General features: G+C 37.4%; 2 protein-coding genes across 5 annotated transcripts in view; one reads left to right on the forward strand and one right to left on the reverse strand.

Annotated features, from left to right (window-relative positions):
* The first annotated feature begins 786 nt into the window (after window positions 1-786).
* On the forward strand, window positions 787-3685 carry LOC112466446. The gene is made up of 4 exons (XM_025034538.1): window positions 787-843; window positions 996-1095; window positions 2450-2715; window positions 3431-3685. Exons 1-4 carry the CDS (start codon window positions 787-789, stop codon window positions 3683-3685), a joined length of 678 nt encoding a protein of 225 aa, XP_024890306.1.
* Window positions 3686-7391: 3706 nt separating this feature from the next.
* Window positions 7392-19915, reverse strand: part of LOC112466444 (tyrosine-protein phosphatase 10D) — a 30350-nt gene continuing 17826 nt past the window's right edge. Inside the window, exons 2-20 of one of the 4 annotated variants that reach the window (XM_025034533.1) lie at window positions 19195-19441; window positions 18628-18903; window positions 18343-18549; window positions 17256-17609; window positions 16969-17141; window positions 16521-16884; window positions 16148-16417; window positions 15734-16042; window positions 15143-15421; window positions 14225-14634; window positions 13489-13866; window positions 11895-12087; window positions 11593-11607; window positions 11269-11437; window positions 10571-10823; window positions 10195-10452; window positions 9706-10090; window positions 9100-9189; window positions 7392-8498 (exon numbers count right to left, since the gene is read on the reverse strand). In XM_025034533.1, coding sequence (XP_024890301.1) covers window positions 9128-9189; window positions 9706-10090; window positions 10195-10452; window positions 10571-10823; window positions 11269-11437; window positions 11593-11607; window positions 11895-12087; window positions 13489-13866; window positions 14225-14634; window positions 15143-15421; window positions 15734-16042; window positions 16148-16417; window positions 16521-16884; window positions 16969-17141; window positions 17256-17609; window positions 18343-18549; window positions 18628-18903; window positions 19195-19441 — 4602 coding nt within the window. In that variant the 3' untranslated portion in view covers window positions 7392-8498; window positions 9100-9127. The remainder of the gene's footprint in view (window positions 8499-9099; window positions 9190-9705; window positions 10091-10194; window positions 10453-10570; window positions 10824-11268; window positions 11438-11592; window positions 11608-11894; window positions 12088-13488; window positions 13867-14224; window positions 14635-15142; window positions 15422-15733; window positions 16043-16147; window positions 16418-16520; window positions 16885-16968; window positions 17142-17255; window positions 17610-18342; window positions 18550-18627; window positions 18904-19194; window positions 19442-19915) is intronic. The other 3 variants (XM_025034536.1, XM_025034534.1, XM_025034535.1) reach the window with 3 other exon arrangements.

Genomic DNA, 19915 nt, shown 5'->3' on the forward strand with positions numbered 1-19915 from the left:
TATATTTGCGCGACATAAATTGAGGTCACACCCGCTTTGCAAGCGAATCAGATTGGTTGCCGCGTGTTTATCCGGTAACAAAACAAATGAGCAATTATTTGGGTCCGCCGCTAGCTTCGCCATTATTAATTCGCAGGAACGCGGAAATATTCAGCGGTATAAGTAATTAACTCCGAGCAATATCGACGAAAGTTGTCCGTTTCTTAATTTACGTCGACGACCTAACCAACCTAACGGATGCGTTTCATCGCGGAATGTGAAGACACCCATCATGCTCGATGATACTCGATAAAGAATAGGGCCGTCCCTCCTGTTGCTGAGGATCCCGTTTCCGTGAAACGAAAGGTTTCAATGGTGAATCGTAAAACCGTAAACCGAATCTGTCATCCAATAGATGTGAAAACGTCTGCGTACGGGCCCGCGTTCTTTCATTTGATTGAAATTCAATATCTTACTCGCGCGCCGGCTTTTGCAAAAATTGTCAAGATACTTGGGTCGAAATATCCGTAAGCTCCTTGATTCCGTCGAGGAAGCACTTCGCTTTCTGATGGAAATGAGACGGTCTCACAAATGCGATCTTCCGCATCGGAATGACGAGTCGCGATAATCAATAAATTGTCTGCGATTATTGCTTGTGACTTGCGTATGCCAATATCGCGCTTAATGTTAGATTGCATGTCGCGCGCTGCCCACGCGCCCGTATCAACGTTCGCTCGGAAATTCATGCATCAGGAATCGAGGATTAATTACGCCCGCGGCAGCTAAAAATTACCTCTCGGATACGCGATGCTGATGAACGAGTCGAATGCAGAGATTTGCGAGAAAGATCAATCACAGCATCAGGTTAGTTATGCCCTGCTCAAATCTGTTCGAATTGTGTATTTCGTGTAATTCGATTAAGTCGAGTCGACTTTGCTAATTCATTTCGACGGTTGTTAATTAAATATATCAAAATCCGGATATGAAACGAAATTTCATTAACACATATGTATTAGGTTGACGTTAATAGCGCACATCACGAAGAAAATGACAGAACATTAGTAAAACAGGAAGTAATCAACGAGGCCGAGCTCGGTGAATCCTGGCTATCTCCGAGTGAGTCAATCAATTTCCAACTTTCATGCTGCATATTTGTCGCGTACTAATTTTCCAAATAATCTCGGACATACACGAGAGTATGAGGAATCAGCTGTGTGCTTTTAATTAATTAATTTATGATTAAAGCATAGCCCGAATTAAAAACACTTTATTAATTTTAATATTTCTGTTTACAAGACGAGAAAAAACGACTAAATAATTTATATTGTTTGTAAAATTATAACATATCTATTATTATAATTAATTACTTTCCTTTCATATGCAACTCACAATGCTCTCTCTAGTTTCTTCTCTCTTTCTCTACACGTACAGAAATATTGAGTGAAAATAATTATAGGCAACCACGAATAATCTTGAAATGCATACGCATATCTTTTTCTCGCGTAGCAATCGACCTCTCTCAACTCCGATGTGTGTTTTTAATTTCATTTCACTTAAAATACATTGAGAAATTATCATCCAACTCGTTTGAATTCATCTAGTCATCTGTTTATTTTAATCGACACTCCGTATTGATACGAATGATACGTCCGTCGTCGCGCATTCGTCAAAACAAAGATCAAATTTAACGGTATCATTAATACGTTGCATACGCAGAGTTCATGTAATTTTCTTTTCTCGCTGCTCTTTGTGCAGCGATGAAAAACACATATGTGCGCGCCGGGGTAACGTTTTGCGAGAAGAATAGAGAGATAAGATCGCGGAAAATGTTGGCTCGGAAAACGAGATTCGGTTTGAAATTTCCGCATTCGTACTCGATATGAAACTTTGAAGGAGTTATTCCGTGATTTATTTCTTTGCACCATCTGCGGCTCGATAAAAAACGTGTCTGTCCGACCATGCAAGTGTAATTTCCCTGACCTACAGTTCGGTCGCGGTGACGAATGAGATTACTTTCGTTTGATCTTTCCTCTCAAGAAATTATATTGGTGTTGCATATAAACCTGCATCCGCGAATCGTGTTTCAATCGCGAGACTCATTTGTATTTATTACCGCCGTATTTATTGCTATGTGATATAGGCGGACTAGATATCGATCGATTGGCCAATCGCGATATACAGAACGATGGTTTAATTAGAAAGATATAAACCGCGAATTGCGACCGATTGTATACGTGTTGATATTGCATTGTACATTTGTGTTTGTGTTTGTATGTGATGTTGAGGATTATATTTCATAATATTATAAACACTAACAAATGGTCACCGATTATCTATAGAAAAAATATCAATATATTATATATATATATGTATATATCGATCTCTCTTTTGCAGAATTTGTTTATTAATATAACTGATGCCATAATTAATGTAAGAAACACTACATTTTATAAAGTAAAATATATTATAGTTTCCAAAACGACGACAGATTCTGCTAACGCTCGGCGAAGCATCTTATCAGGATCAAGGGAATCACCGGATTCACCGGAATTATCTCGAACGACGTCGAGGACTGAAGCCGTTAGGCAAGATGTCAGGAGGTTGAAGAGCGTCACGCTGGATAGAATGGGGAAGATGTTTAGGGCGCGTACGTCTGCCGTGGGAAGATCATGTTTGGGCTTGGACACCGTAAGTGATTTGAATCCTCGGGGCGTCATGTTTCACAAACGTAAGATGGTGCATCTGGAGGCGTATGCGAGCTTTAGTAATATCGCATGATATATGAAGAAAGTTTTAATCCCCTAAGAATGTCAGAATAGTGAAAACGAATTGTAACACATACCGACTACGTATAACCACATGAACGTGTTGTCTTAATAAGTTTCGTGTGCCTACACGTTATGCGCTTCGCGTTTCGTATCTGTAATCGATTACTTCGAAAGTCTTGCGTGTTTTTTATTAACTTCTTGAAAATAAACTTATAAAGAAATAAATTTGATTGATAATCTTTTTTTATTTTGAATAACTTGTTTCGCTAAATAATTGATCGTTTAAGAAATTTAATTAGTTCTGAATTAAACAATTAATGTATCGAGTTTATTGCTGTTTGTGTTAATAATTGAACCGTGTTTACTAAATAATATGAAAGATTTTTCTAACAATCTAATTTATCTCTAAATTTACCGGTAATTTCGTTAGCCTACAACAAACGTAATGTTGATTATTTAATTAGAGCCAATGAAATGCATGTCAATGTAATAACTGCTGTAGATTTGATCATAAAATAGCAATAATTAATCAAGATTCCATGTTAATTACTGTTAAAAATAATTTGATATTTAATATAATAAATTAGTTTTATAATGACGTTATTCTTATATGTAACTTTAATAAGTAGGCGTAAAAAGTTCTAATGATTTATACGATTAGTGTCAATGGCTCTTCTATTTAGAATGTGACAAAAGTCGATGATTATGACGAAAAAGCATCGAGGAAAGAAAAGACAAACTCTCTGGGAAGGATGCTTAACTTTGTCGACAAAGGTGGTTCGCCTAGGAAACTTTTTGTCCATCCCCGGGCAGGATCGCTGAGTCGTATACTACGTAGGCATCCTCATAACGAGGACAATGGAATTATCGATAAACCTACGGCGGACACCGGGCGTGGAATTTTCTCCAGAATGCTTAGCCAACTGAGAGGAAAGTAAAGATTCAAAGAAACTTGTGAAGCGAATCTTTATTAGTGGACAGGCGTGACTCGTCGTCGAGACCTCCGTGGACTTTAATCGATGACTCTTTAGAGTGCAGACTAAATACTTTCCTTTTAAGCAAACTTTAGCCTCTTTACTTTATCGGAAGCATTGCTGCAACATTTATAATATTGTTAGGTTTTTTTAAATTATAAAAAGCCGATTTTACGTTAAGCAGTTTAATGCAACATAAATCGCTTACGCTTTAAATATAATTTTATATATTTTGAAATAAGAATTTAATAATACACATTAATTGTAGGTCGTCCCATAAGCGGAACTACCACTAAGCCCGTCGATGCACATAAGCGCAACAAACTTAATTCTTCATTAGAATTGCCATCAGAAGTGCCATTAAATTCGAAGAGAACATAATGTAGGCGTCATTATGTAGACGTCATTAGCATCTAGAGAATCGGCCCAGGACATTGTTCAACTCGAGAAACATTTGTAGATATTAATATTGACTTCATTTGTGATAAAATTTTTTAAAAATTATTTAATACGCCGAAATATTAAATGGAAACAACTCTATTATATATTCAAAATAAAAAATAAATATAATTTACTAAAAAAATCTTTTTACATAATTTTCTTACGTTTTATCTACTTATTATGTACCGATAGTTGATGGTGAGGATGCAAAATGAGAGGGATACAAAATGGAGACAAAGAGAAAAGAGAGAAATTACTGGAAGAGCCACGTTTATTATGCAAGCGTGTCCCTTCTTTTTCGCATGCTTGTATAATGTGATATTGCGAGACAGCCCGTGTCTCTTCGTGCTTCGCACGTGTTGTACAAATTCTCAGATACATACTAATATGTATTACGATGTTACGTGACAGAAATAACTGTATGAGTAAATTTGCGAGCCGTGTCGTTGCGAGGGATGAAGTGAGGATGAGATTCTTTATTCGGTGAAGCCACCCTCGTGCAACGAACCGTCCTCGCAGCCGGTATAAAATGTATTTACAAAAGGGATTATAGACCTACCTATGCGCTTGTGTAAACTTGTCGATTTCTCGTGAAAAATTGCAGCGAAACTACGGAAGCAACGATTTCCCCTCTCGTTTTTTGCTTGCATCAAGTACTTGTCGCGGATACTTGTTCCGTATCGCCCTGTATCGAGTCGTTATGATGACGCGCTCACATGACTTCGCCGTCAGGTATCTCGGTCGAAAAGAGTATCGATACGCGTATCTCGTGATCGATACGCTCGGAGTAAATTTCCCTCGTACAGTATTGCCGCTATTCTTCACAGAGAATCGCTTTTGAGGGCGACTATTCGTGGATATAAATCCGACACATAAAAAATTCTCGATCTTAATATAAAATTATATACAATGTCGTTCTGCAGACGTACGCTTCGGCACGCGGTACATTAACATCTCGTCCCGCAAGTTTTCGGATCTCGATGTCAATGATTGATTCAACAGCAACGATTGGCACGTATTAACGCGAGCGGTAAAAACGACTTCATTATTAATTCGTTTGGGAAGACCTACCGCATTTGTGCCGGATCAATCTTTTGTTCTTCGTCTTTGATCAACGATCATGATTTATCACAGAATAAAATAATGCAAAATAGTCCAAGCGCTAAACTATTTGTAAATTTGATGGATTAGAATTCAATGCGCGTTATTCCCGTTCTTAACTTTGTCTCTAGGTTAGAACCTAACAAATCCTATGATACTTTAACTATGAAAGAACAGCGATTGCACAAAATTGCTGGATTCTTTGCGAGTTATTCACATGCAGATTTGTCTGCGCATTTAAATGTGAGATATAACGTTATTTCTTGTTTGTAATTAATAATCTGTCCCCATTTTTTAAAAAGAACATCCACTGCTTTCTTATACTACACAATTAATGTCCGAGTACATTATTGTGAAGAATTTTAGATCAATTAATAAAACGAAAGATAATGTTTAATATTGATGACGTTATTGCAAATAATAACCCTCTAAACTAATTATTATTTTTACGAAAAATTTTTTAACGTTAAGTATAGATAAATAATCATAAGTTTCTAATTTAAAGTCATATAATAGTTTTTAAATCGTAGTCTATAATTTAAAAAGAGTATATTTGATACAACGATAACAAAAAATAGAAAATATTTGAGCTCAGTTGTTAATACAAAGATCTAATTATAAATAATCATCTATTTAACTAGGAATTGCAAGTACGCTATATTATAGCGTGAGGAAATGTACAAGATATGAATTCGTTCATACTTCACATGTTCAATAACGTCAACATTATGTTATCGTTAGGTAAAATACAACCTTCTGTCCAGTAGATCAGATCTTAAATTAAACATATAAAAACAAAAAGCTGCAATACAGATATCGGTATATAAATTTATATCTCGCGAAACAAAACGTTAATATTTATGTCGCGCAAAAATATAATTAAAAAAATTGTCTCTCTAGCTAGAAAACTCTTGTTTGAGTATTAAGTAGGATCATCGACCGTCGAATTATTTCAAAATAATAGCATTTTAATGCTCTTTCTTCTTTTCCTAAATTTTTTAGATAAGCAATACAAGCGACAGGGATTGAAGCGGAATTGCTAGAATTCGGTATCGCTCGCCTCGTGTCTCTAATATGTTTTCTCCGCATCTTTCGCGAATAATCTGACATCGATAGCGATCTGCATATCAACAGCACAATTACTATCAACGTGCATACGTACAGTTATATAAGATTATCATACAGATAATTTCGATGAATCACGCAGAATTTTTATTAATCCGCCTTAAACAATTTAAAAATATTAAAAGTATCGCACTCTTTCGAAAAAATTTCATTTAAAATATATAACTGTCTCACATTAACTATTCCAATTTTTTTCATTATTACACACATGTCATTGGTGTTCATAAGCGAATAGCGGATTAATATAAACCCTGGGTAGCGCTTATACTGCAGAATGTAAATTTTCAACAGCCCCTGCAATCGTTTGTAGATTCGCGGTTCACAATGTGACCGGTGTAAAAATGCTCATCCAAAAATACAGCATCGAATCGATGAACACGAAATTCTTTCTCCCATTTTTCTTTAAATTTAATCTTTTAGAAGAATGACGGAGGAAATTCAACTAACCCTGATTGTGAAACTAAGTTTGCCTACGTCGTGCAATCAGTTACGTTTTGTCACACTCTTATCGAGAATACAAAATTAAGTACATGTATTTGTATATCACCGCAAAAGCGACATTAAATACTGGAAATGATTATTCGATTTTTCTATATATGTCTTGTGAATGGTCACCGTTGAGGCTCAACTACGAATTGTAAAATTAAGGTCTATCTATCTGAAGCTAATCTGGAACTAGGGATTATCGCGATGTGACGGTTACCTATATCTACGAAGTTCTATTGCTTTTCAACGGCGATCGCGATTTGCGATGATAAGAGAGGCTAATGCATAACGTTAATCGATTATCCCTCGATTATTTAGTTTACATACACGCGCGCACACATCTACACGCATACGCAGATATACACACATACTCTGACTCCTTCCAAAAAATGATATGGCTTCTACGAAAATGCGAGTTTCTTGTTCCCACTGATATCGTTTCGCTCATCTCAGAAAGAAGAATCGATTAAAAGCTCCGCACACCTACACCCGCTCGTCCTTCCGAATCTTTTTCTCCCTAGTTAATTCGCTTTAATATTAACATTATTATTTATCAAATCATCGTCTAGCACGCATATGGCTCTTGGACGGACGGCTCGTCATTCCGAACGATAACTCAATCAGCGTGATCGTCGAGTACTTTGCGTCTCGCTTTTGCAAGGATTCGCTTTTAAGTTTTATCCGACCGCATTTACGTTAATTCTGGAAAAAATAATTAAGAGAACGTAGGATAATCTTTTACGCGTCCATTCGAATAGAACACGAAATATGAACAAAGTGTTATTGGTGGTAATCTCAGAAGAATGTTTGCATCGGGAGAGGAACCAAGACGCCAGTTCGCAATGTCTGCGCAATCCAATCGATCTAAAATGCTATCTGTCTTACATATTGCGACTTAACAAAGATGTTCGATAGACTCATTGCGGATGCGATGTGGTCCGAGGCCTCATCGTGACACAACCAGTGGAATATGCATCTCTGCACTCGTTATAACATACGATCTACATCTATTAATATCGCGCGCCTTATCAGTTTTCTGCTACTTATATAGATATGTAGACATGAATTATATATTAATAAAAACGTAATCTCTCCGACCGTTGCATGACGCGTATAAAACATCGCGCATGCATTTGATTCGTAATCCCACACTTGGCAGCATATTCGGCTTGACATCGTTTTTTTTTCACGTCCCCTTCAGTTATTGCCCTTTTCGGCACTCTTTTTACACTTTCCTGATAATTATCTTAGTCGTGAAACTATTCTAACGCGTATCACTGATTGAACACGCTTAATTTCGATATGTAGCCGACAGAGAAATGAAGACACGTGTTCGTTCGTTGCTTAACGCTAAAACGATTCTTCCAGGAGATATCTTCCATTGATTATCCTATCGCACGCGACTTAATTGTCCAAATGATTATTGTTACGTTGTTCGCTGTCGTCTTTGCCTGATTTGGACTGTTATCTCTCTGTTTTTATATTTTTCTTTTCCAAGGAAACTTGAAAAATCCTGGGGATTCAAGCACCTTTGGAAAACGAGATTCGCTCTTGTCGCTATCAATCGTTACGCCTAACCAGCAATCGAACCATCACATCCCTGACTCGGCTATCCCTTCGTCATCTGAAAAAGATACTTAATTAGGAATAATTCGAATTATGATAATTGCTGTTTGTCATATACATTGCGATCATGCTCGATGCAAGCTACATTTATTATTTTTGTGAATGCAAACAAATCGATATTATTTTATCAAATTATTAATAAAATTTAATAAAAATACACTTTTTTATTTTAAATAAATTTTTCGAAAAAACATTTGAATATATTCTATACTTGGTTTGCTAATTAGAAAAAAATCATGTAGTGACAAATTGCGCATGATAAACTTCAGTTTGAGCAAGACAAAATATTAATATCTAACATATTGATAAGACAAAATTAGAAAAAAAATCTGTTATAAATTAATTTTCTTGGCAATTAATCATTTTGATCATTGCGATTATTCCGCTGAAATTTGTACGGAAAATTAAGTAGTAACTAAATGGTGTAAACACAGTCAAGCATTCTCACCACAAAACACACCATCAGTGTTTAATGAAACACATATTGTTATTTTGTTCTCACATGCAACGTACATAATTAGTATACAAATTCGGTATTTGGTAGCATGTGTAACATGTAGATTCATGCAGGGAAAAAGAAAAGCAACGATCGAAATTACCCTCGATGCAGGAGTCGCTGTTCGAAGGTCACCTCTCCTTCTCAGCCTCGGCAGGACTCTTAGTGCTTTCGACCGAGCTTCGATTTTTGCCTGAATACAAAGGTCGCAAAAAATTGCAGAAAGGGAGGGTGTGAGTTACCAGGCGGAGGAAGTGATAACGTTTTACAAAAAGGGTTTTGACACCATTATTGTTTTCAATTACAGGATAAATTAACGTGTGCTTATAACCATCACCACCGCCTGCACCCATAAATAATCAACTAATTTGTTCTTGATATATTTTTTCGCCCTTTATAAAATATTCCGCTTTTCATCAATACCATTTTATTAATAATAATATTTCCGATAACATATTTAACTTATTTCCGTGCAAGGGAAAACTCAGTACGAGGAAACAAGTGACAAATTACAAATATTCCATTTAGAACCCCTTCCAATACATGCACTACCGATCGATTCCCTTCAAATTTTCAACAATTGACATTTCGATTACCCATCGTGACGCATTCTCTAAGTCGCACTTCGTGATTGATCACCCAACTTGTTCCGCAATTGTCTCAATTAATTCAGAATATCTTGTGAAGGTAATAGAATTATAGGGTGTACCTTCGAATCCCTGATTGTCATGAATTTCTCGTGGTGGTCCAGTGGTATCCTGTCCCTCCAGAACGGCCAAGAGACATTGATGGATGCAGATATACTGCTGCTCCGTCTGAACCATCCAGACCCGCTCTTTCCTCATCGCCCAGACAATCCCGAAGATATCGACGTACTTCGATACGAGAATTTGCTGCAGTATTCTATCTAAGGTGATGAAGGTGCCACTACGACCTACGCCGGCGCTGCAATGAACGACTATAGGCCGCTGATCGGGCCTGACTCGTTCCCTAAACGCACGCACGAACCTCGCCAAAGTTTGCGGTGGACTGGGAACGCCGAAATCTGGCCAGGTAGTGAAGTGGAAGTGTTGTATCACTCTCTTCACATCACCCTGCGGCACATTATTTTTTATCTCAGTCGGAGGATCGGAAAATTCAGCCACCTGATAAATTATACATTTGCAAGAAAAGTTTGATAAAACAAGCAATCACTCACTCTGCACAACATAAATTCGGTGATACTCCAATCCGGATAATGCGTCTCGTTGAGTATCGTGACGCAGATATCTCCATAATAAACCGGCAAGGTGTCCATCGGCCAATAGTGATCGCACTTTTCTCTGCCTTTCTCAATGCATCTCGTTAGCATTACAATCGCCCTGCTGTTGCTCTCCCATACCATTCGCCAGAAATCGTCGCGAGTCGAATGCAACGGTCCTTGAGTCACAATAAACTCCCGTGGCGAATTGTGACCCTATTGTGCCATAAAAAAAAAAATATTAAAGGAATTGTTCTCGTTCGAACATAAAAATTAAATGATTTTAAATATTTAACTGCTTAAATAGTTTTAAAAGAAATTAGTTTTTATGTACCGGAACGTAATTGGCATTGATGTAATCGGACCCCTCTTCATCATCGACAGGTTGAAGCTTGAATCTACTGTGATCGTATGGAAGAATATTCGTGAAGCGATTTTTCGGCCTGTTACAAGGCAAATCCGCCGCAGTGCACGGTTGATCTCTTCCGACGTGCTTCAATTCTTCAAACTCTTCCGAAAATCGGAAATCGGAGTCCGCCGACATAGTGCGATAGTGCTCGGCAAAATCTTCGACTTTGATGGGCCGGCTGAATGTAACAATAAATATCATAAATAATATTTATCTTATTGAAAATATTACACATTGTGATTTTAAAAACATTTCTAATACAAATTTTCTTCCAACACAAGCTACAGAAATGTCTCTTTTTTTATTGTAACAATTAAAATTAATCTCTTGCGAATTAATCTTTGTAGACTAAATAACAAGTTCGTAGTCTTCAATTAATTATATCTTAACAAAATATTAATCTAACGTTTGATCATAATATTAAAAAAAGGTACAAAAGAAATTGTATGTAAATTTTAAAAAAGATTGACTTTAAGTTAATCGACAATTCGATAACTAAAATTTAAAATTTTTTAATATCTGTATTTCTTGAAAACTAAATGTATTTCATGATCTTCGTGCAAACTTATTGTTAAAATCTCAATTTGGTGAAATCGAGATGAAATATTGTAATTTCTTGGCACCTAGTCTCAATAACGCTATCCGGCAATGATAAATTATCGGTTGCCCTGGTTTCTGTTGTTTTGCGACCCTGGCTTCTTCTCCTTCGCATAAACAGCCCGATGCCCAATAGAAACAGTAGCAAGGCTATGGCGACGGTGACACCGACTATGATGGCCGTGTTGTCCTTATCTGTTCGACACGCACAGTGAATTTTGAGTGTTACAATGAGTCAGACAATCGTCAAGAATAATCGCATTAGATACGTTCGTTTGTTAAAAAGAAGAGTCACACTTATATATCACGCGGCGTGGATAAAGCTTTGAACTTCCATTTTAAAATCTTACCTGCCAGCAGCAATCCTTGGGCAGACATGTACACGAAATAACGAGGCATGAATTTAGCGAGGCTTTCACTACATGCGCAGTGTGCCTCTATTTTATAAACCAGTTATCGCATCGGATGAATCGTTATTACATATATTATTTCTACATATAATTATTATTTCTACAAACTCACATGTACTTAAGTTTGCACTACTTCATAAAAGAGAGAGAGAAAGAGAGAGAGTGAAAGAGCGAGACATCAGATGCGTTAATGGCACGCGATTTTTCTCATGTCTTAAAACTTTTCACGCGATCGCTCTCACCTGTTTGAATGGGGAAGCTGTAGCTGGTGTCCGTAAATTTGTCCGGTGCTGTAAACGCGCGCACTTTCACCCGATAAGTAGATCCTGACTTCAACGGTCCATTACAGTATCCAATTTTGTTGTCGCAGTTCTCGGAACCGATCGTAAAGTCCTCTACAGATCCATTTTTGAAAGGGTAATATGGTTCCATTACCTACAAATTTTATTACAACAAAATATGTATATTATTGTAAAATAATTAACAGTGGCTTGATAGTTACGTTGAAATAATAGATAGACATTATACATCTCTATTCCGTTATATCATTGTATAATCTAGTAAATAATATAATAATAATTGATACAATTTCTCTTTAAGTGTTAATTAAATCAATCGTTTTCTTAGTTTATTTATCGTAAAGCTTGTTTTTATTAAGTTTTGCTAAAAATCAAAATAAAATATCTAAATGAGACAACTACCTTTTTATGATTACGAATTTATCTATATATGTACAGAACGCGTATATGTATATCGTTTTTATAAACACCTGCATAATCATCTTCTTGGTGTTCGAAATTAAGCCGTTCAGAATATCCATGTTCATAGCTTCTGAATTTCATAACTAAAATTTGATCACAATTTTCGGTGCCATACATTCCATGATAAACTTTACTTTTACTTTGCTACGCAGTTTCTTTAATAGAACGTTAACATTGGTAATATCGAAGAATACGAAGAATCGGCCATAAGAGACCGCAGACGATTAGCTTAATATCCGTTGAACAATCCGTAATTTTCAAAGTTGATACAATCTGTATCTGTATTACATTTTTATAATTTTGTACATTATTTTCAAATAAGTGAGAGAATAAATAAGAACTCGAGGTCTGGTAATAATTAATGCTATAAAGAAGTCGAATTAAAATACATTTAAAGTTTCGTAAATTCAGAGTGCACCATCCTTTTTTAAATTTTATTAAATTCGGTTTACACACACGCACTGCTTTTCTCTCCGCGATCACAACAACGTGTAGACAGTTAAATACAATTCTACGATTTAACTTTTTAAAATGTCCATGTCACGGTGTGACCACATCTGCGTCATTGCAGTTTCAGATCGCAACTAGATTACACGTATCCTTCATTCCGCACATAACACTCTGTTCGCAGCTCGCGGGCCGTTTATATGTGTTTGCGAATCTACGTCATAACGCATACATTTTACGACAATTGTCCATGATCTTGCAAGTCAATAAGTACAGCGTGTCATAATCTGCTGCATTAATTATTTTAAACGATTCTTTTTACTGCCTATTCTCTTGGCATATTTTGTATGCATTGAATCGAGAATGACGCTGTTAATTTTGCAATAAAACCATTTTAGCGCGCATCTATTTTGTTATTTAAATTTAATCCTGCGTCAGTTTTAAAATATTTATTTCACATAATATTTTACAATCTGCCGTATATTCGTTCATCTTAAGAATAGTTTGAAATTCGATACGATGTCTGAATATTTTAATCTTGTGAAAAAACTACTTTATCTCAATTAAATCAGCATGCTTCGTAATTACGACTATCGAGACTATGTAATAAATGAAAAACAAAGTTTACCTGATAGGGTGGCCAAATGCTGTAGGCCTGGACATCCCTCCAACTGGGCATCTCCAGTCCAGAAGCGTTCTTGCTATCGTCTTCGGCAACGATGATACTGTACGACGTGACCGCGCCATTCTGCTCGCTGAAGTAGTTTTTCCTGAATCTAATTTGGATTGTCGTGCTACTTCTACAGACTTCGGTTGGCACCACTTGCGTGGATGGCTTCGGCGGCGCCAATATCGGCATCTTCTGCTTCCAGCTCACCTCAGGACCAAAGCCGATCTTTGTCTCCGCTTGAATCCGGAAGATATAGGTCTTGCCAGGTATGAGAGACTTGATAACACCACGAAACTCGTTCGGCCTGAAGTCCTGCATCTGGGTGTGAGTCGAACCCTAGTGGAACCGCGAGAAAACATCCGTGTAATTTAAAGCGTTGCATAACATATTTTTCACCGCATGAAGAAATACGAAATAGCTTCATCCGTTACGATACGTTTCAGGTATTTTTTTTCAATTCAATTAAGAATTTAATCGAGTGTACTGGCAATGATTATAATCGTGGCAACGATTATAATCGTTGTGACAAATTGTCACCGCGTTTCTGTGGTAATATTTATCGCAATAACGTGTATTAAGACAAACAATAATAAGATGGAAAATAACAATTTTCAGTCAAAGGTGTACATTCAAACCGAATTTTTTTCAAGTTGTATGTAAACGCAAATCTCTCATATTTAAAAATGAATCTTACTTCTAAACCGTAAGTGATGCTGAATTTTCTAATGATGCCATTTTGCTCCTGGCTGGGCAGAGACCATACGAAGCTGATGTCACTCGGTTGAATGTCGATAGGATGAAACTTCTCCACTTTTCCTGGATACGATTCGCTGGTGGTGAAACTGGCGCTGAGCGGATTTGAGACTCTCAAGTAAGAGGATTCTGTGCCCGAACGTACAACCAATGTGAACGTATAATTTCTATGCGGCTTCAGATCAAAGATGGTAATCACGTTGACCGAGGTTATATTTTGGATATAGTTTCCTTCCGTATTTATGTACTGTACTTCAAAAGTATCATACTCTCCGTGCGGGATGTCCCAGGTCAAGGTGATCCTCGTATCATTTACGTCAATCGCGTGGATCGCAGTGATCGGTTCAGGATCTAAAAATCATATTTATCTTCGAGCTAATAAAAAGTTATAGTATAAAACGAGTGCCTGATCGTTTTTACGTAAATATTAAAAGAAGATTTTTATTTGCGCATATAAACATCTATTAAGTAAATATTAGGGCTGCTATAGAAATATTGTCGATATGAAAGAAAGTACGAAATGTTATAATGTCATATTATTATTTTTATTTAATTCCTTCACTGCGATCTTTTCACAGTTATCATTAAAATAATTATGATGTTATATCACAAAACAATACGCAGGTATAGTATTTTAAAAGAGAAAATATAATGGTACCACGCTTTTAAGTGGACTATTTGTATTATAAATTCGTACGGCCTTTAAGTACGTTACGTTAGATACGGAATAAAAAATTCCATCCCTTTTTACTTTACAACAACAATTTAAGCAAATGCAACGTTCACTCGTGTATCAATTACATTAGCGTTTAATCTTCGAGAATTGTTTTAACATACGCTGTACCGCGTAAATACTCACAGAGTCGGTCTTGCCGGAGGAGAGGTCTGCTCTCCACATTATCGCTTACTGTCCAAACAGTTACGTTGTACAGTCTGCCAGGTGTTAATCCAACAAATGAAACCTTGGTGTCAACGTCATCCACCATACGCTCCTTCGTGGTGTTATTCTCATCGCTAATCCTGAACCGGTATAGATTGAACCTTGAAGACTGAATCGGCGTCGGTGTATATCTTAACGTCAATGATCCTGGTTGATCCCGATCGACCACTACGACGACTTCGGACTGAATCAGGGGCACTAGATTTCAAAGTTTCGTTTTTGTTTGCCTAGTTACCAGTCGACCTACCATGATCTTAATCACGTCCTTAACTGCCCGTCAGACTTCGAACGAAATCGTTAAGTAGATACAAAATTCTGACAAACGAATGTAGTAGAAATATGTAGTGGAAAGCACATGATAATATGAGTAAGATTAATAACTGGCAGTTAGGATGTCGTATATCCGTTAGCATTCATGCGAAATTTGTTAATTAGCTGTTAAACAGCGGAAAATAATGGATTAATATAACTTCGCTCATCATCGCTGACAAGTGAAGCTGATGTACTCACTCGTTCTCGTGGTTAAATTGGTGATGTCGCTGACTAGATCATACGAGATCGTGTAGACGACGAAGAAGTACTGTACTCCAGGCATCAGGTCGCTCACCAGAATCCTCTCGGTTTGCACAGCGTTCTCTTCGAAACTGATATCGGGTACATCGTTGGTCTCGCTGACGTTCTTCGTCCTGGAATCCTCTGGGTTCTCCACTGGCCACCATCTTATGACGTAGGTCTCAATACGACCCTCAGGCCGCGGCCATTCAAGAGTTACATTGGTAGAATCGATAACCGGAGTGATATTTAGAACTGGATTAGGCCCTAAAATGACAAGGAGATACATTGTAAGTCTGAGTTTCGAATCGCTGTTCATTTCAGTTACTATCATTATCCAAAAAATTATGTGATAATTTACGATGTACTTACTGACTGTGTGATTCACTTGTAACGGATACAAACTTTCGACACCGTAACTGACGGTGTTCACTTGGATAGTATACTTCTCGCCGGGCGTCATATCCGCCACTTCCGCTTCCGTGTCGCGCACGCTGGGGAGTTTGACCCACCTGGGGTCATCTTCTGTACGATATCTGATGGAGTATTCGGTGAATATCGAATCCGTCGGCGCTTCCCAATGCACAACAACGGTGTTGCTCGTGACTTTTTCAATACTGAGATTCTTCGGTGGATGAGGTACTAAAAAATAATTCAATGAATCGTTAATAAATTAAATAAACTTCCACGAACGATGTTGAATGAAAAACAATAACGTAAGGAACTAATTAAATTTATTACTTACAGACGGCTTGTAAGTAATCGTGCGGCTCGCTTCGAAGTCCATGGCTAATGGCAAAGACCTTGACCTCATATGCTGCACCAGGATAAAGATCTTCCAAGACAATATGCGACTCCGTAGTCAGAGTGGTTGCACTCTCTCCAGTATCATTTCTGTTGTGGGTTACTTCGAATTTCTCTTGTTTAGAATTGACGTCGCTTTTCCAGGAAATATTTAAACCCTTCTCAATAGGCTTCAGATCTTCAATTACAGGACTAGCAGGACGTGTCGCTTGGTACAGGACGGTTTCGTTCGACTCGACTTTATTGCTAATTGCTTGAATTATTATGGAATAATTTCTACCTGGCAGCAGAGCTTCCAGCGTGACCTATCAATTTAACAATTATGTCAGAAAGATATATAAAAGAAACGAAGGCTGTACAGGATTTTTCTCATTTAACAATACGCTCACCTTTGTTTTATCAGTCGTCAAAGTGTTACTATCACCGCCAATCGATGTTTCCACTTCATGATATTGTAGCTTGTAACTATCCTGCGTACTTGAATTCTCTGGACTCCAAGAGACTTCTACCATACCAGTTTTCTCATCGATCACTGCCCTGAGGTCGTGAACAGGTAGCGGCTCTATAAATATAACAAAGAATGAAGAAACAATGCAGCTGTAATGTAAATAAATAATTGCGCGCGCTATTTTCAGCGAGTACTATACATATTAACGAATAAGCAATGAGCACGTACTCAGAGTAACGTCTCCGCTGGCCGGCCAACTGGTGACTTTGCCAGAAACCGTCTTCACCACCACTTGATATGTTTTACCGGGCTCCAAGTCCTTGAACTCCCATCTGTTCTCGTCGTCCCGGTTTCGCGTAACCGGCGCAAGCCTTCGATTACTACCGAGCGATATTTGATACTTGTCGAACTCAGATGTGCCGTTGGGAGGGTTCCAAAACATACGAAAGGAAGTCGATGTCACGGAGGATTTGTCGAAGGTCACGTTGAGTGGACGCAGTGGTACCGTACGATATTGGGCCGTGGTGGGCGCGGACGTTTCATCCTCGGAAACGGTCTGAACGGAAATGTTGTACGCTCTGCCTGTAACCGGAAATGCAAACAATTTAGAGGAATAAAACGCAACTTTTACTTTATTTTAAAAAGAGTAATAAATTTATTTTTATATTTTGAAAAACGTTTTTTTCAGAATCAAGTAGTTTCTCTTCGATCTTTTGCCATCAGGTTTTTTCCTATTGCACAATTTTATTGCTTTCTAAGAAACACATACCTATACTAATTGTGATAACGAATTCCATTGCGTGTTTATATAATCAGGCAAATTAAATATAGACAACAAAATTTAACATTTAATACACAAGTTAATAAAACGAGTACTTTCGTAATTAATTCTGTTATTTATAAATAAATTATAATCTCTAAAATAAGAAACTTTCTTTGACAAGTCTGTTTACGTTCTATTAAATAAATAGATCTTCATTTTGTTCTTAATGTTAGAAAAGATAAATATTGATACAATTTGTGAAATTTATTCGTCTTGCAACTCATGCACTGCTCTATTTACAGCAGATGCATACTTTCTCTGCGATTCTACTTCAGGTAGCTCCGTTTCGTGTGTCTAGAAAGAGGGAACGAAGTTGATTTGACTTTGATGCGCAAACAACATGAAAATTACTTGTTTGCAACTTGAAACACAATTTCTGCTCAAGATTAATTTCTCACGGAATGTAATATATTTTGAAACATGTAATAGAATTTGGTGTGTCTGAAAGTTCCATAATATGCGCGTACGATTACATGATAGCAAATAGCTGACCTGGAACAAGTCCTTTGAAAGCTGCCTGTGCAGGACCAGGTGGCTCGCCTTCCTTCTCCACATAGAGAACGGATTCTATCGCGTCAGATGGATCTATGCTAACTTTGTAGTGTGTGTATATCCCGGCCGGATAAGGCGGTTGCCATAGCACCAGCAGCGTCGTCTCGTTCCTGAACCAGACGATGAACTTTCCCGGGGTGTTCGGTTCTACAAATAACCCAACGCTAGATACATCGATCTTTACGAAACATTTATAACTTTATAACTCTCAAGATATTTATATACTTGTCGTAAAATTCCTGCTGGTATAAGCAACGCTCTCTTTTGCGTCCAGTACGGTGAAGAGTTGAAGCGAGTACGTGGCACCAGGCGTGAGATCACGTAGTGTGTAGGGCACCGAGTCAACAGGGATGACGGTGGTCTTGGGATTTCCGGTATCACTAAAGCTCTGCGTCCGCAACCGGAAACCGGAATAATTCCCCTGGGCCGGAGGTGACCAATATACGATCGCGGTCTTTCCATTTCGCACTGATACCGTCAAATTTGACGGAGGATCGGGTGCTAATAAATTAAATTAAATTAATTGACTCTCCAGAAAGACTCGGCAAATCAGGCAACTGTTTGTTTGCCTGTGACTTTGTGCTTGCAATTATAATCATACGGTCGTTAATTTATAAATTTACTTTTAATTATTAAAGTAAAATCACATGTAAAGCACTTAGATGATAATAGCTACAAAAACAAGTAGTCATATTTAATGAAACGCGTTCTACTTAATTTTATATCGTTATATCTTTAAAAAGCATACTGTTAAAGATAATTATCGCGTTAAATAGAATCAGGTTATCATACGTGTTGTGATTGACGCGGTCCACGTCAACCAATCGTGAAGAGTGCTGTTGCTATAGTACAGCCAGTACTCATATCTCGTTCCAGGCAGACCGTCCCTGAACTTTATGACATCACCGATGTCAGTGGCGGCTATGGTGGTGTTCGGCGGTGGAGAGCCGACGGGTGGGCTGTAATCCAAACGGTACCAGGAACCACCCTGGCTCAGATTGCCTGGTATCTCGATCGCGAGATCGGCCGAGTATGTGACCTAAGGTGAAACACACAGAAACCGCCGTTAATTCGCACGCTCGTATCATCATTTGTGTAATTAATACTTCCGCAGTAATATAAAATTTGTATCAACAATGTGTTTGGTACACGAAGGAAAGAAACTAATGAAACGTATATCATGCTATCGTATTGAATTTTGCTATTCTTGGACAGCAAAAATGTTCAGAGAATACTAATTTTAATTTACTGAAAATAGTTTTCCTGATACTTTAGATTATTTCACTGAAACAAATTGATTTTTATTCCATCAGCAAAATAATAAAATACATTTGCTAGAATATTTCGTCAGCAAATTAAATTTTTGTTTACCGCAGATCTACGTTTTCGCGAACAAATTTACGCAGTAAATTTTTTTTATTTTACTAAGAAAATAAATTTGGATTGTAATATCAAATAATTAATAGAAAATTTAATTCGTTTCACGTCGAATATAAAGTAGCAGTAACACGAT

The sequence above is a fragment of the Temnothorax curvispinosus genome, unplaced genomic scaffold (assembly GCF_003070985.1).
Source record: "Temnothorax curvispinosus isolate PA1 unplaced genomic scaffold, ASM307098v1 QBEX01016195.1, whole genome shotgun sequence".
In the NCBI taxonomy this organism is placed as follows: domain Eukaryota; kingdom Metazoa; phylum Arthropoda; class Insecta; order Hymenoptera; family Formicidae; genus Temnothorax; species Temnothorax curvispinosus.

What these genes read in the sequence shown, in the direction of transcription:
- LOC112466446 (XM_025034538.1), top strand. Translation starts at nt 787, where the DNA reads ATGCTGATGAACGAGTCGAATGCAGAGATTTGCGAGAAAGATCAATCA. An exon ending in AAGATCAATCACAGCATCAG is followed by an intron (nt 844 to 995) that starts GTTAGTTATGCC and finishes CATATGTATTAG; the next exon opens with GTTGACGTTAATAGCGCACA. An exon ending in TGAATCCTGGCTATCTCCGA is followed by an intron (nt 1,096 to 2,449) that starts GTGAGTCAATCA and finishes AATATATTATAG; the next exon opens with TTTCCAAAACGACGACAGAT.